We start from the raw sequence: 17,964 nt of genomic DNA on the forward strand, positions 1-17,964 counted from the left end.
GCCTATCGACCAAATTTCATAACCAACTCATCTTCAACCTATTCTCATAAGGAGTATTCCACAAATCTGTCACGAGCTTGGTCATTCATCTCTGAATCCTCTCTACCATTTCCTGATTTCCGAGAAACCCAGGTGATCAAATCTGTGCACATTAGTCAAAAAGGAGGTGAATCATAGCCTTCGCGATATAACTTCCCTATCTTTATTTGTTGGCATGTTTCTCAGCATCCTTTAAGCTATTTTACAACTTTTGCAACATGCCCTCTGAACGTCAACTCTCTGTCCACCATTTTCCCAAAGTCCATAACCTCATCAGTTTCCTGCAATCCAGTACCATGAATGTGATACACAGTATGCCACCTTTTCAACCAGAAATTGAAAATCATTATTTGTTGCCTCCAATGCCAATTTATTTAAATCATCCAGCAGGATGATTTAACAAACAAGAGACAAACTTTCACCAATCTCACCTGGCATATACGAAGTACCATGTTCATGCAACTTGTCTTGCTATGGACAAACAAGAAGATCTATAAACAAACGTGCCTCTGGACATCAAGACTACATCCATCTTATCAATCCTCACAAATCTGGCCTTGCACAACATGGAATTGAAAATGCTAACCACAGGATCCACTGGTAAAACACTAAGCTGGTACACAGATCCATTGATAAACATGAATGTTTATATATAGAAAGTGCTGAAGACTTACTTCGTAGACCTATTCTTAGGCGGAATGACTGTCTCACCATTCAAAAAATTTGGGAAGTTGTTATCCTCAATTGCATTAATTAAATTTTATTATTATTATTTCTTTCTAAAAAACACAAAGTCTATCATACCACTCCTTAAAATCGTTGATCTTTCTTGCTCTCACCACTCTATCAGGCAATGCATTCCATGGTTCAACCACCGTCCTTGCAAAGAAACCACTCCTCACAGTTTCCTTTCGTAACTTCCAGGGATGGCCCTTGTCATAACTACTTCCCACTGTTGAACCAAGTGAAAGAATTCATCAGCGTCAACCCTGAAACCACCTCTAAACAGTTTAAAACTCTCAATCATATCACCTCTCTTTCATTTATTCACCAAACTCTGCAGTCCACATTCCTGCAGTTGATCCTCATAACTAACATTGTACAGTCCTGAAACCATCTTTCTTATCTGCCTCTGTACCCTTTCCACAGTTAATTTATCCCCTTCTAATCCTGGTGACCAAGTCTGAGAACAATAGTCTAAGTGTGGTCTTATCAGGGTGCTATACAACGGAATGAAAACTCTTTTAACTCTGCAGGTCAGCATCCTTCTCATTATTGCAGCAATCCTCTGTGTTACCTTCACCACCTTTGCAATATATCCCCTGAATTTCAGGTTTCTATCAATCATCAACCCCAGATCTCTTGTCTCCCCTACTTCCTCCAGTATAGCTCCTCCAATAGAGTATTCAGCATCCCATCGATGTGTTCCAAACTTCAAGACCTTACATTTGCTGCATTAAACCAAAATCCCCATTCATTTGCCCCTCTGTCTAGTTTATTCAAATCCTCTTGCATGACTAACACATATACACTATTACTAATAACCCTTCCCAGCTTCACATCATCAGCAAACAACTGAACATCCCCCCCTGCAATCCACTGGCAATGTCATTGATATAAAGGTTAAACAATATAAGTCTCAGTACTGAGCCCTGTGGGACCCCACTTGTAACCCTCTGCCTCCTTGAAACTGCCCCACCATACACAACTCTCTGATACCTATCGGACAGCCAATCCTGAATCCAGTTGACCAACCTGACATCCAAACCCATGTGCTGCAACTTAAATATCAGCTTATCATGTGGTACCCTGTCAAATGCCTTTGCTAAATCCAAGAAAATGGCAGTATATGCCTTTCCCTCATCTACTGCTCTTGTAACTTTATTATAAAAAGCTAGCATATTACTAAAACAAGAGTGCCCCTTCACAAATCCATGTTGATTCTCACAGATAATATTATCCTCATCTGCCCAATGTTGTACATGGTCCCTAACTAATTTCTCCAAGATCTTAACAACTACTGATGACACACAAACTGGTCATCAGTTTGTGTGTCACAAACTATAATTAGACACTTCCAGTCTGCTACCGCCCTTATGCAATAGCACTATCTTACCTTCCTTCCATTCCCTGGACATCTTTCCCATATCCAGACTTTCATTGAAAAGCCAGGTGAAAGGAGCTGTCAGTTCTTTAGCACATTCTCTCAAAACTCATGGTGAAATACCATCCAGTCCCACAGCTTTACTGACATCCAGAGTACTCAGTATTTGGAACACGCTCTCCTCCTGCACCTCTAAACCTCGAACCTGCCCTATCCCTCAAGTATTAAAATTTACTCCTCCAGAATGAAATATACCAATAAAGTGTTCATTGAACAATTCCACTATGTCCTCTGCATCAGTCACTCTATTCCCATTTTTATTCCACAATCATTTCATCCTTCCACAATCATTTCTCCTCCTACTGGCATATAGCTAAAAACATTCCCTAGGATTTTCTTTGGATCTTAGGGCCAATCTCTTCTCATGTTCCAGTTTCACCTTCCTTACCATACTAGTCTGTTATATTTTAATATAATTTAACTAGTTTTAATTTCAGCTCATTAATTTTCAGCTGATTTAATTTCCAGTCCTCCCGCGATGAGTCTTCGGACTTCTTGGAGGTGTCACGAATAATAATAATAATAATAATACATAGAGGGATTCCAATTTAAGCATGCATGCTACTGTTTTTTGAATTTCTATTGTTATTCAATAATAATTGTACTGATGATGTCTTATGATACATAAGACAAAATATTTACATAATAAAAAAGTTATTTACTGTGGCATACATGTTGTTCTATACGAATTTTTTGATGAGCTTTGTGTATGACAATGGGGATTCCTGCAATGAATTGATCAATGGCGGTCTGATGTTAATAATAATAATATGCACACATAGGAAAAAGATAAAGAATTAATAACTACAATTAAGAAATGGAAATAATATCATACCATAACGATTGTAATCTGCCAATATGAATCAGTACCACAGAAGAGCAAGATAGCTTTGTATATTATTAAAGAGAAATGCCATCTTAATATTAATGTAATGATATATGCAAGGATGTATATAGGAAAATTTGCACATTAACTGCTAAACATGTCCAAAGGAAAAGTGTTGTGAAAAACATCAAACTACTTACCATCACATGGTTCTTCTACACATTCTTCAGCTTGTGAACTATCTCCAGAACATATCCTTCCACCATTAACTGGAGCAGGCTCATTGCACTCTCTATAACGATGTTTAACTCCAAATCCACATGATGAAGAACATGCAGTCCATGAACTCCATGATTCCCAGTTTCCATCAACTTAAAAAAAAAAAAATTATAAACCCATGCCATTAAACATAACATATTTCTGAACAAGTAATCCTCTTTATCAGCAAGGGAGGGGGACATAAAAAAAAAAGTAGTGCAAATAGACACTGAAGCAGTTTTCCCCAAGAATTAATGTAACTAAAGTATGATTCATGCAGAAACTTATCAAAAATGTATACAATTTGAAGAGGCTTCAAATGATATCAGAAAATCTATATTAGATGGTTTTAGTGTTCACACCCTAGAATAAAAGTCCTAAAGTGAAAGCGGAATTGTATACAAAATGCAAATCATTTAGTGAAGGCATCTAATAGTACTAGTGTTAGACATGGTATTTGCAAAAATCAAGCTTTCCTATTTTTCTGATACTAGTTGGCCACTCGGCCAGCTAAGCTGGCCAAGTGGTTAGCGTATCCGCTCTCCAGCCAAAAGGCTGTGGGTTCGAATCCCGCCATGGGCATGGATGTTTGTGATTATCTGTGGAAATACTAGTGGTGGTGGTCAGCGGTAGATGGCATTGGTGTAGTTGTGGTCAGATGGTGGATTGAGTTGGTGGAGACAGAGTTGTAGAGCAGGTGTCCTTCCCTCCGATGAGTCTGTGGACTCCCTGGAGTTGTCAAATAATAATAATAATAATAATAATAATAATAACAGTTTTATACAACTATCCTTTTCAAATGTATTGACAAGAAAAGCACAGCTCAATCTCTCTCTCTCTCTCTCATTATTTAAAACTGAGAAGTAATCTTAAAGAGTCCATAAGTAATACTGCTTATTCTCCCATTTATGTCTACTAGAGATCCTAACAGTTATTAGTATGCAATTTATTTAAAAGGAACAGTCAAGAATTCTTCATCATGCCTCGTTAGAAGTAAATTAAAGTGCTAAAGTGAAATCTCAATTGCACACATGATACAAATGAGTCAACTTCAAACCTTATTGGATTCGCTGGTTTTAAATGTTAGGAACTAAGCTTTCCTGCACATACCCTGGTAAATTTGGGTAACTGGCCCTTTTATATTCCCACTTAAGCAACATTAGTCATAAATGGATATACACCCTTTGGGAATTATAAGTTAGTTTAGATACCTAATAGGCATTTGAAAGGAGACTGAGATAGGCTTTCATATTGCCTGAAAAGATGCTAACAGTTTAAAACAATAAGGGTACAGAAGAGTTTGCAATCTGACATAGTTCTATGAAGTTTCTGAAATTGCAAATCTGTACCTCATATGCATCTGAAATTCCACTTATGCACTTTCTTGATAAGGTAAAAGTATTTAATGAAGATCTTTGATACCAGCTGAAATAAATTATCATCATCATAGAAAAAAAAATGGAGCTAGATTCATGATTTGTTGTTTCAAGGATACTTGCGACATAAGACTGAATGATATAATCACGTAATCACAAGAAAGATATTTATTTAATCAAATATTTCGGTCTGGAAATAGCAGACCATCGTCAGTGGTATTATAAGAACAGTTAAAATATACAAGCTAGAATATTAACAATATTGTTACAATGTATATTTTAAACTGTTCTTGTAATACCACTGACGATGGTCTGCTATTTCCAGACCGAAATATTTGGTTAAATAAATATCTTTCTTGTGATTACGTGATTATATCATTTAGATTCATGATAGATTCAAGCTGTGCTAAAATTTATTTTTCTAATTACTGTATAGTGTGGTCTTTCATTGCAAATTGTGCTGCATTTTTTTTTCAGTTTGGATACAAGTGTCCTTCACTAGTATTGTTCTTGGAATGTTTTGTTCTTTATGCTGTGTTTTGCTGCTTATTTTTCTTACTGATTCTGAAAATGGCATCAATAAAGAAATGAACACTGGTGAATGAAAAACTTCAGTATGACGATCAAGCTCTGCCTTGATAGATTAGGGCGATTTGAAATGGGAGCAAGAGTTGGGACTGCATTAGAAGAGCTTAGGCAAGAGTTAGCAAAAATGAAAAGCAAAACAAAACATCTGGAAGAGGATATTAAACATGTAAAGAAGATGATCACTGATGAGAACGAGAAGGAAGAAGTTAGTATTATGAAGAAAGAATCAAAGGATAGTCATATATCATTTTATGGGGGACTTGATCATGATAGGTGTGATAACTAATAAAGTGCACAAAACATGCTTTGTTGGAGGAACAATGAAACAAATAAAAGGAAAGACTGCACATCCAAATTAGTGGGAGTTGTGGACACAAATGACTTAGTTCAGGAAAAAAAGAATGTCGATAAAGACACGAGGACGTTGTTGCAGCAGGTAACGAATAATAGTATTGTTGGAAAAGTTATCAGCATGTTGCCCAGATATGACAATAGTGAATTGAGAAGAGCAGAGATAATAAATAGTAAGAGATCTGAGTTGCAAAGGGAGGTTCAATTTGTAAATCTATGGAGTGAATTTGAAGGAAAGTTGGAATGGTTTAAAGTTGATGGATTTCATTTGATTGGGTTTGGTGTTGAGCATTTAAAATGCTATTGTTTTCTGAGTAGCACAGAGTCAAGAAGTTAATGTAGTAAATGATCAGCATCGACTTGTGAAGCAGGACAATACAACTAAATGGATTACGACAGGAGAAAGATGGATACTACGTTGAAGATGTGGTTGTTGCAGCAGCACAAAGTGGTGGAATGATAAAGGCGAGGATGAAACAGGTAGGAATGGAAAAATGGAATGGAATGAAAATCAGAGTCAGGATCAGGGAAACTAGAGTGGTCAGACCGAATAGAGAGGTGTAATATAACAGCTAGAATAGAGAATGTTGGTATTGGTAGAATGGCCTTAAATTAAGACACAGGGATTGTTATGTTTGTACATAAATGTAAGGAGTATTCAAAATAAGAGAGCTGAGTTTGCTGGAAACATAACAATCTCTGTTTCTAAATTTAAGGCCATTTTACCAACACCAACATTCTCTATTCTATTCTAGCTGCTATACCATGCCTCTCTATTCGGTCTGACCACTCCAGTTTCCCTGATTCTGATCTCCATTCCTAACTGTTTCATCCTCACATTTATGCATTCTATTATCTTGTGCTGTTACAACTACATCTTCAATCTGGTATCCATCTTCCTCCTGTCGTACAATCCATTTAGTTATATTGTCCTGCTTCACAAGTTGAGGCTGATCATAAAGATAATTAGAATAAGTATAACTTGGTTGTTAGAGGAGGATGTGATGTTGGGAATAGAAATATTAAAAGAGTAGGGAGAGTGCTGTTAATGATTGCAGAGAAACGATATCTAAATTATGGAAGTTAATAGTGCATGTGCAGATTTTGAATCTGTGTGGTGTGAAATTTAAATTAACAGACTAGTATATCTGATAGGATCTGTTATAAGTCAGGGAATGTAGAGAATACTGATTGTGAAATATTTAGACAGATTGGTTGAGCATGTAAAAAGAAGGTGATCCTGATGGGAGACTTTAAATACAGGAATATGGAATGAAAGGAGGAGATAGTGTATGAGAACAAGGAGAGTGATTTTACTGAATTTCTGAGAGATAAATAACTTAAGCAGCATGTAACTGAAGCAATTAGATGCTAATTGCTTCAGTTACAGTGAAGTGTTTTAGCTTTAGTGATAACTTCACAAGATGTAGTTGTCAACGAGGAGTTGACACTGCAGCTGGTTGGTGAGTTGTGTGCCCCAGGACACAACACTTGTTTCCACTCCTGTTGTGGAATACTGTTCCCTTGTCCCCATACACAATTTGATGATACCTATCAGACAGCCAATCTCCAATTCAATCTCATCTGCTCCAATTTAATTACCGGCTTGTAATGTGGCAATCTACTGAAGGCCATTGCAAAATCTAAATATACTACTGTGTATGCAATCCCTTGCCAAATGCATTTGTCACCTTGTTATAATAACTAAGCAGACTGCTAAAACTTGACCTTCCTTTAGCAAACCCACGTTGTCCATCAAAGAGAATTCTGCTGCTGTCTATCCAATTCCGAAATCTTGGTCTTCACTAGCCTCTCTAACATATTGATCACAACTCCAGACAAGGATAGGCCTATAATTCAAAACTTTAATCTTATCAGCCCCTTAATGACGTGGAACAATTTTGTCCTCTTTCCACTCCTTTGGAACTTGGCCAATCTAAGATTCATGTTAAAAAGTAAGTTAAAGCTGTTGTTAATCCATGGAACATTCCCTCAAATGTATCGATATACCATCAAATCCCATGGCCTGTTTGGCATCAAGTTTACTCAGTTCCTCATATACCTTTTTCTTACTTGCTATCAGTGGCAATTCCCTCCCCCCCCTTCCCCACTCCCACTGCTCTTAAGTTCTACATTATGTTACATTCACAAGGATGGAATGCTTTAATGAATTATGCACTTAACACCTCTACTATATTCTCATCAGTGGTTGTCATTCTACCATTATCACTAACCAGCATCATCATCATCTCATAGTCATTGCTCCTTCTAAGGTACATAATCATTATTACTTTCCACATATCGAAAAAGCTACCTATAATTTGTTTTGGTCTCATCTCATTTGCTAACTGCTACCCATACTGCACTTCTGTTTTATTTAGCAAGCGAGTCAAGTCACCTTTCTTACTTGCTCTTTGTACTTCTCTTAACTGATTATTGCTACTCATCTTGTTTCCACAATTCTTTTTTTTTTCCTGATCTTTGTAATAGACTCAGTCAATGCCTTTGTCAGATACTTCCTAAAAACAGAGACCAAGCAGTACTGATTTCCTTCCCATGCAATTCCTCATCCCATGGTATAGCTTCATGCCACCTCTTGAGTTTGTCATAATCACCCACCTTATAGTTCCACATATATCCCTTTCTCACAGAAGTCTTGATATAGCTAACTACCACTCAAGTGATCACATTATAGTCACTTTCATTAACTGGAGGAAGATTTGACACAACATTTTTAATAACACTCTCTGATGAGACATCCAAGACCCTTGATTCTCATGTACTGCCTAAAATAGTTGTCCTTCAAAACCTCAGGAAATTTATTCTCTTTCATTCCAGAAGCTGTCTCTTAATTTTCAGTCTATATTACCATAATTGAAATTGCTCATAATGATCACCCTTTTCTCATTTGTAAGAATAATTTGTCCATATATATTTCTTTCTCATTGACTTTAAACATTTCATCTTGTCATCCCCCCCCCCACCTCGTACTATACTGCTTTAAAACCAGTCACTACTTGCTCCTTGCATTTCCTCCTTAGATGGGCACAACTCCTCTGTCATCATCAACAGCACTCATCCTCTTTGTGCTCTGTTTGTCTATCTCCACTAAATATACCCCACTACATACCCCTGCATCTCTATTCCTGTCAGAATGTCATCCTCATCCAACCATGTCTTACTTATACCAACAATTTTTGGGCCAATGAACTCTATCAATGATACAATTTCATTAATCTGGTTTTGAACACTTATAGCATTTGTAAACATGTAGCTCATTCATGTTTCTATAAAAAGTCCCACTGATTCCACTTATTGGATATGACTCACTCATACTCATTCTGTCCATTCCTCTTGATCACCACTAATATTACACCTCTTCCCTTTAATTCATCTATAGCCTGTTATAGAAAGAAGCAATATTCAATGAATTGGAATGGATATAAAAGATAAGAAAGGAAGAACTCTATAGGAAATTAAAATATACAAAGAATGCAGAAAATAATTTGAAGGAAATTTAAGCTTTTTGGACATATTTGAAGTTTTGATGTTTCTACTGTTGTCCATCCTTCAGATATGTCCAAAAAGCTTACATTTCCTTCAAATTATTTTCTGCATTCTTTGTATATTTTAATTTCCTATAGAGTTCTTCCTTTCTTATCTTTTACATCCGTTCCAATTCATTGAATCTTTCTATAACAGGCTATAGATGGATATCTTCATGATAAACAGAAGAGAATGGCCAAGACAGGTGTAGTAGACGATGTTAAGGAGTGGTGTAGTAAACGTTTGCAGAATTTGAGTTATCTTGCAATGGACAGAAAGAAATGAAAATAGCATTGAACACCACACACACACACACACACACACACACAATATATACAATGCTTGGAAAGAAATCAACAGACACCATAGTGTGAGGAATAAACAGGCCATGGCATCCACCTTAATAAGATGTAGGGACTCCTTTTCCTGAGATGACTGTAGCAATTCCATGGAACATACTTTCCACACACATATGATAGTGATCAATGTGAACTGCGAACCATTCTTCCTGTAAGCATGTAATGAGTTCCTGGACTGTTGTGGGGGGGCTAGCATCCCATGACCTCACTAGATGCTCCAGTTTATCCTGCAGATATTCAATAGGGTGGAGATCCGAATTCTGTGGAGGCCAGTCAAGTGTGGTGATATTTATGTCAAAAAGTTCACAAAGTCTTGCTGAAAGAGACAATGGTCAGTTCTGTAAAAATGCCATAAAGTAGGAAGCATTCCGTTGTTCAGAATGTTCAGATATCTCTTGGAGTTCAGTGTTCATTGCACCATAAATAGAGTGGTTGTCCTATCATCCTATCAGGATCCTATCATCGTGCTGCCACCTCCGAATTTCAGTTGGAATTATGCACTCTGGTAAGAGACATTCACTGGGTATCCATCATACTCACACCTTCGCGATCTGCTCATCAGGGAGTGTAATAGGATTCATTGTTCCATAACACAGCTTTCCAAACTTCCATGGTCCACTGTGCACACTCTTTGCACCACTGAAGATGACTGCATGTTGGTTTGGGTAACGTGGGGCTTGCATATTATGGTCCTACCATGGAAACCTGTGTTGTGAGCCTTGGTTCTAAATGTTTTTGTACAGATTTGTGTTCCAGTAGATGCCTGGAACTCTGCATTCAATGTGTTTGCTGACAAACAGCAACTTTTAGATATTATCATTCACAGCACCCTACTTTCACTGGGGGGTAACACTTGCAGTTCACTTCCTGCACTTCCATCTCAGTATGATATCACTGACTGTTGACCTGGGATGGCTGAATTCGTCAACAATTTGCCAAACAGATAGCCTTGTAACATGACATTCTATTATAATGTATCTTTCAAACTCTGTCAGTTCCCTTCTTGCTGCCATTTCACTCGGCCACTGCACTGACTTAGGAGCATCATATTCCTCCAATTTATACCAGCTACAAATACATGACATGACATGGTGCACCTTGCCCATGGGGATATCTGTTGACTTCTTTCCAAGCAATCTACCCTATAGACATAAAATGATAAGCCTCTTTATGAAACGTTTTTGTGTCACATTTTTTGTCAAGTTATTTGAAATGTTTTGAAACTCAGGGGCTACCCTGAGTGTCGAGTCTTCAAAATTCAAAGAGAACCCCGGCCTACCAGTCCGGAACTTGGGGGGTTGGGCGGTGTAGGCGCCGGGGGTGGTGAAGAACCCCCTTTTGAGTCTTCAAAATTCAAGTCATCAGAATTCAAGGAGAACCAGCCTACCAGTCCGGAACTCGGGGGGGGGGGGGGGGGGGGGGGGGCTGTAGGTGCCAAGGGAGCATACCCCCCCTAGTATATATATATTTGGCTGTGAAACATGGACACACACTAAATGCAAAGGAAATTCAAAAATAAAGAGCATCAACCAGCAAAGGTTGGTCGATTAAGGGAATCAATCATTTGATGTTGTTGGCCCACTCTCCCTCAATGAGTCTTTGGACTCCTTGGAGGTGTCACATAATAATAATAATAATAATAATAATAATAATAATAATAATAATAATTTAGCATGGAAGGAAGTATGCTTGGTATCACAAGACTGGATTACAAAAGGAATAAGTGGAGAAGAAATCAAACCCAAGTCTCTGACATCATAGGAAGAGTGAAACATCTGAAGTGGCAATGGGCTGGGCATACTGCTCAAAGACAAGATCAACAATGGAGAAATGAAGTAATGGATTGGATTCCACAACAGGAAAAATTACCACGACGGCAACCTAAATCACGGTGGATTGATGATATCATGAGATTTGCAGGAGTGACATGGGAAAGGAGAGCCATGGACAGACAGTTTTGGAGTAATCTTGGAAAGATCTTCGTCCCAAGTCTTTCCCAGGTTGATTTATTCAGCTTGTCTTATATATTCCCTGTATGTGAATGAGAATTTTTATTGTATATATCTGTATATGCAATTCTATATACAAATGTCTTAATTTAATTTTAGTTTTATTATTAATTTAGTAATATTTCTTTTTAAGTATACAATACAGTACAGAGCATATTTATATGCTCTGTACTGTATTGTATTATTTGCACTATGAGATTCTGTCTAAGACTAAAGTTGTATACATCTTTCAGTTTGCTGAACCTCCAAGGTATTGACAGTTGAATCTTATCTTAGCATACTGTAAGATAAGATTCAACTGTAGCAGATGGCATCAGCTGCTATGTTTAAATGGGTATGGTTTCCCTCAAGGATGCTGACTCCAATGTGGGTAGGTATGTCCACATCCTGCTCACATGAATGATGGTTAATTTTCATAATGGAGGATTTTCACTAGACTTATAAAAGTGCAGTGAGGATTGTATTTCTGCAGCAGTATCAATATCATCCAGTATCTAGCAGAATACAAGAAAATTCTATTACAGGAATAATTTTGTTACTTATTTTATATGAGTCTTCAGGTGTCTGGTGTTGTTGAAGTCTTGTTTTTATCAGTCTTGGAGTTTTCCTTTATGGGGAAGTGTGATGGACACTGGTCTTCTTCCTCAGGAAAATTACACAAGACATCGTCAAATTTTGCTCTATCTAGAATAATGGGCAGTTTTATGGATGTGGAAACCTTTATTATCAGATATGAGAGCATATTCATTTTTTTTCCTCTGATTCACTTTACTGAGATTGAAGTATATCATACTGTTCAGGGATGATATCGTTGTGAGACAGTGGAAGAGTTCTGTTTGTGTGTGTATGCCTGCCTGCATGCGTTAATTATTATCATTATTATTATTATTATTATATGTGACACTTCCAGGGAGTCCAAAGACTTATCGAGGAAGGGACACCTACTCCCCTTTAATATTTATTTTACTGTTATCTTCAGTATAAGAAGATTTTTCCACCAGATTTTATCGAACTGATATGCTTCCACTTATGCTTCCACATTTTTATTCTTTTGAATATCTTTTTCATTCTTCTCTTTAAAATGTTCAGGAGAAGGATCAATGTTCTTCCTTGTTATATATTTGCAGGTCTTGCACCTACAGTCTTTATTTTCAAGATCTTCACTGCCACATAGAGCACAGATGGCAGAGCTGCAGCACTCTGAGCATGACTGTATTTCCAACATTTAAAGCAGTGCAAAGGATTTGGGATTAGAGCCTAACAGGACAAATGAGATCCACTGCATACACTGATTCTGAGGATTGCAGCATGTTAAATATAAGGATGATATTCCTAGAATGTAATAAGAGGCAATAAGATATCATCCCTGCATATGAAAGCTATTCTTGCGAATGTCACTCCAGGATCTTTTAATTCTGTGCAAATCTGCACATCAGGAATATCAGTGGGATCCCACTGATATTACACCTCCACAAATGTTTCATTAACTCAGCTCTGGCAGGATCTCAAGAGAACAGAGAGAGGATAAATTAGATTTATTACCTCTTTAAAGGAGGCTCCAAGACAGAGCTAACAAATTAAGATATTGATCAGTATCTGAGGAGTAGTGGTTAAGGTACTTAAAAAGTAGATTCAGGACAGAATTCAGTAATGGGTAGATAGGAATATGATATTTAGGAGAAGTGCATAGCATTGTGAAGAGCAGGCATTGATTTAATAACATATACATTTTAATAATATTTTTTAAAATATATTTTTTTCATGAGAATGAAAAGACATGAGATGAATAAAGGAAATAGTTATACCATAATAATGCAAGACAGCAAACGCTTTCAACAGGATGGATCTTAAAGTAAAGTAAATAGGGATGGATTTGAAGCTAGTGAATGGATGAGAGGGTGAATGATGGACAGACATCAAATAATAGTATATGATGAAGTAGAATCCAAAGAAGAGAATTAGTGCTGTTTGTGGAAATAAATGATTTAAGTGGACATACACAGAATGTAATGGCAGATATCAAGTTATTGAGGAGCATGAAAGATAACAGTATAATTGAGTATCGTGCAGTTATAAAATTCTTTGTAAAAGAAGGTTTAACGGCAAAACAAATTCATTCAAAGTTCACAAAAGTTTATGGGCACCCTTCTCCTTCATTTCGAAAATTAAGAAATGGGCTGCTTTTAAACGTGGCCACACCAGCCTTGAAGATGATCCACGTGAAGGATGTCCAAAAAGTGTAACACCACCAGAAATCAATGATCAAGTGCATGATAAGGTATTGGATGATCGGCAAGTCAAAGTGTGTGAAATTGCTGAGACTATAGGCATTTCAAAAGAACATCTAGGATATATTTTGCATGAAGAATTGCAAATCAGAAAGCTTTGCACAAGATGGGTACCCATGCTTGCTCACAGCAGATCAAAAACGCACTTGCATGAAAATCTCTGAACAGTGCTTGGAGCATTTTAACAAGAATAAAACTGATTTATGCATCAATATATTACTATGGATGAGACTTGGATTCACCATTACACACTAGAATCCAAACAGCAGTCAAAACAGTGGACAGAAGTCAGTTGTTCAGCGCCAAAGAAGACAAAGTCAGTTAAATCAGCAGGAAAGGTCATGGCATTGGTGTTTTGGGATGCTAAAGGCATTTTGTTTATTATCTTGAAAAGGATAAAACAATAACCAGGGAATATTATTCCAATCTTTTAACCAGACTAGATGAAAAAATTCATGGGAAAAGACCAGGTTTGCAGAAGAAAAAAATCATCTTTCATCAAGACAATGCACCTGCCCACAAAGGTGTTTTGGCAATGGGAAAATTAAGAGATCTGCACTATGAATTGTTGGAACATCCACCCTATTTCCCTAGATTTGGCTCCCTCTGACTTATATCTCTTCCCAAAATCAAAACTCTTCTTCACTGGTCAGCATTTTTCTTCGAATCACGAGGTAATTTCAGCTGTAGAGGGGTATTTTGCAGATCTTACTGAGAACCACTATAGGGACAGGATAATGGTGCTGGAATAAATGTATTAAGGAAGATTATGTTGAAAAATAAAAATAATTTTGAAATTATAAATTCATTTTTTCATTGTTAATCTGAGAACTTTTCAGACCAGCTTCGTAAGAGGTGAAATGAAAGATCAGGAGAGCAACATTGAAGAGACTGAAATGCATAGCAAAGGAAACAGTAGTCATGTGTGAGAGAAAAAGAGTGAATGCAAGAGGAACAGGGGGAATGGGGGAGACTTGGGTTGACAGGGAGATACGGCATAGGAAGAGTGGATGATGAATGTAGTAGTGAATTTATCTATGGAGATGATCAGCATAGAGGAATAGATCAGGATGTAGTTGAGATGAGATGAGTGAGAGGATATATGGGGATATATATATTGGGCAAGAGCAGGTGTGGTGGGGAAATAACAACCAACAAGTGGCTTGAATAGGACTGGTTCATTTACAAATATCAGAAATAAGGGAGACAAAATTGTTTCACTAATTGAGTTGATTTGCCTAAAAATCATTGAAATATGGGTGAATGAAGATATCCTAATAGGAACAGAAATGAAAGAGTACAGTGATTTTTGCAAGGGCAGAATAGACAAGAAGGGAGGCAGAATGTTGCTGATGATAACAGAAGAATTATGTTCATATAGGGCAGACATGGAAGAGGGAATAGTGGCAACGATTGTGAGGTAGTATGGAATGAGGTAGAGAATGACAAAAAGAAATATTTAGTTGGAAGCTGCTGCATGCCAGGAAATGTGGAGGGTGGTGATGAAGAAATGTATAAACAACTTGGGTTAGTGAACAAGGGATTCTAATTACGTTAGAATTAGAATCCCTTGCTAAAAAACTATCTTAGGCAGTACTGAATAGACTGAGTGAATGGGACACTTGAGTGGGGATTCCAGTTCAATGTTGTGAAATGCAAATTTTTAAATTTGCAAAATAAAAATTGAATGTAGAATTTCCTCTTGGTGGGGATATGTTGTTGGAGGTGGAGGAAATAAGAGATCTTGGGGTGATGGTAGATAAGGATCTAAAATTTAGAGGGTATATTGCCAAAATTATGAGGACAACATGAATTCTGACAATGTGAAGGACAGACTTGTAGAAGTAAGGAGCTTCTGGTTCCATTGTATAAGGCTCTGATTAACCACATATGGACTATTGTGCACAGATTTGCACCTGGTTTTCAAAAGGAGGAAGAGATGTTGGAGAGGATCCAGAGGCGATTAACCAAAATAATTTCAGATCTCTGGAATGTTGAATATGAAGAAATTTTGAGAAGGTGCAATTTACAGGGTCTGGTGGACAGGAGGAAGAGGGGGTGATATGATAGAGACAAACAAGTTAGTAACGGGTTGTTATAGGATTGACATTGAAGAGGTTTTTCATAAAATGGTGGGAAATTGGTGAAGAACAAGAGGTCATACCTGGAAGTTGTATAAAGAGGATGTGAACAAGGGGGTTAGAAGCAGGTTTTTTGCATGGAGAGCTGTGAATGATTGGAATATATTTCCTGAGAGTGTGGTGTCTGCAGAGAATTTCAATGTATTTAAGGCACGGCTGTGCCCTTAAAGAATTTTTTCATGGAATGGGAGAATGGGGTAGAACAAGGGGAATACCCATAAACTGTATAAGAAGGTTATAAACAGGGGCATAAAGAGTATATACTTTGCATGAAGAGTGGTTAGTGAGTGGAATGCATTGTGTAATATTATGGTGAATGCACATACATTGAATGAGTTTAAAGTATTGTTTGATGGCTTTGTGTGTAACAGTGATGATTGTGGGAGACAAATTTGTCTCCCATGATCTGAATTTCTGTGCTCATATCTATTCATTGGAATTTGAAGGCGAGGAAATGACTTTGTAGAGAGTGCAAAAGACAGAAAATTAAAATATCAGGATTGTACAATGTTGGTTATAAGGATGGACTGAAGTCATCCAAACTGCAGAGTTTGGTGGGGACAGAAAACAAAGAGAGGGGGATATATGATTGCAACATTTAAGCTGTTGTCAGGTCTTTATCAGATTGACAGATGGAAGATTTTTCATTAATGAGGGGAAGTAACAAGGACAAGGTGGGGCATCTCTGAAAGTTGCAAGTTATTTTATTTCCTCTCCCCTTCTTCTAGTATAACTCCACCAAGTGAGTATGAAGTATCCCACCTGTAGATCCCAAATTTCAAAATTTACATTTAGTTGAATTAAACTGACATCCTCTTTAATTTGTCAACATTTCCAGCTTATTCAAATCCTCTTGAAGACCCAAACATCAGCACTATTAACCTTCCTACTGGCTGAGGTGGATGAAATATCCAGACCACCATAGCATTCTGCATGGATCAAAACTTCATCTCCTCTTCTTCTATTCACAAAGCTCTGTAAGTAGCATTTCCTCAATCTCTCCTCATATCTGACTTACTATAGACCTGTCACTAACATTATAAACCTTCCCTGGACTTTCTCCAATATATCCCTGTGAAAACTAGGTGACAAAATCTGTGTACAGAAGTCCATATGTGGCCCCCAAACTTCAAGTTTCAATCCACCATCACTCCCAGATCTCTGATCTTCTCCACATCCCTCCATCAATTGTATATTGTGCATCTGAACCTTGCTTACCAAATTTCAAGACCTTGTGCTTTGCAACATTAAACTGAAAGCTAAACTCATTTGCCCCACTCACATAGGCTATTCAGATCCACCTGCAAGTCCATAATATCTGCTCTACTCCTCATAGCCCTTCCCAACTTTGCATCATTGCCAAACAACTTCATATCTACAGTTAAGTCAGTTCCAATATCATTAACGTACAAAATAAACAATAATGATTCCAAAACAGATGTCTGCAGCACTCCACTAATGATCTTCCTCCTTTGGGATACCACTCCTCCATATACAACCTGCTGATACCTGTTCGACAGCCAATCAGCTATCCATCTTACTAGTCTGTTATCTAATCCCATCTGTTTCAGTTTAGCCACTAGCTTGTCATGTGGCAGTCTATCAAAGGCCTTTGAAAAATCCATGTACACCACCATATATACATTTTCTTTATTGAGTGGGTTTGTCACCTTGTCGTAATACATAAGCGGATTTCTGAAACATGACCTCCACTAACAAACCCATGCTGACCATCATAAAGAATACATATTGCTATTATTAACCCACTTCTGAATCCTAGTCCTCACCCAACTTCTCTAATACCTTAACAACAACCTCAGACACACAGATTGGCCTATAATTTAGAATCATTATAGGCCAATGGAATAATTTTTCCCACTTTCCATTCCTTTGGAACTTGCCCTGTTGCTAGACTCATGTTAAATAGTGGTGCCAAAGGTGCCATTAATTCCGTAGAGCATTCCCTGAAGACAAGTGGTGATATACCGTCAAATCCTTCTGCCTTATCGATGTCTAATT

At 37.4% G+C, this 17,964-nt stretch overlaps 1 protein-coding gene across 1 annotated transcript in view; it reads right to left on the reverse strand.

Annotated features, from left to right (window-relative positions):
* Nucleotides 1–17,964, reverse strand: part of LOC150104032 (hemicentin-1-like) — a 792,930-nt gene that overhangs the window by 394,889 nt on the left and 380,077 nt on the right. Inside the window, exon 20 of the mRNA XM_090396385.1 lies at nt 3,230–3,400. Within this exon, the coding sequence (XP_090252511.1) occupies nt 3,230–3,400 (171 nt within the window). The remainder of the gene's footprint in view (nt 1–3,229; nt 3,401–17,964) is intronic.

Source organism: Typopeltis vanoorti, chromosome 8 (genome assembly GCF_054136105.1).
Source record: "Typopeltis vanoorti isolate ZY-2024b chromosome 8, IOZ_Tvanoo_1.0, whole genome shotgun sequence".
NCBI classification, from domain to species: Eukaryota; Metazoa; Arthropoda; class Arachnida; order Uropygi; family Thelyphonidae; genus Typopeltis; species Typopeltis vanoorti.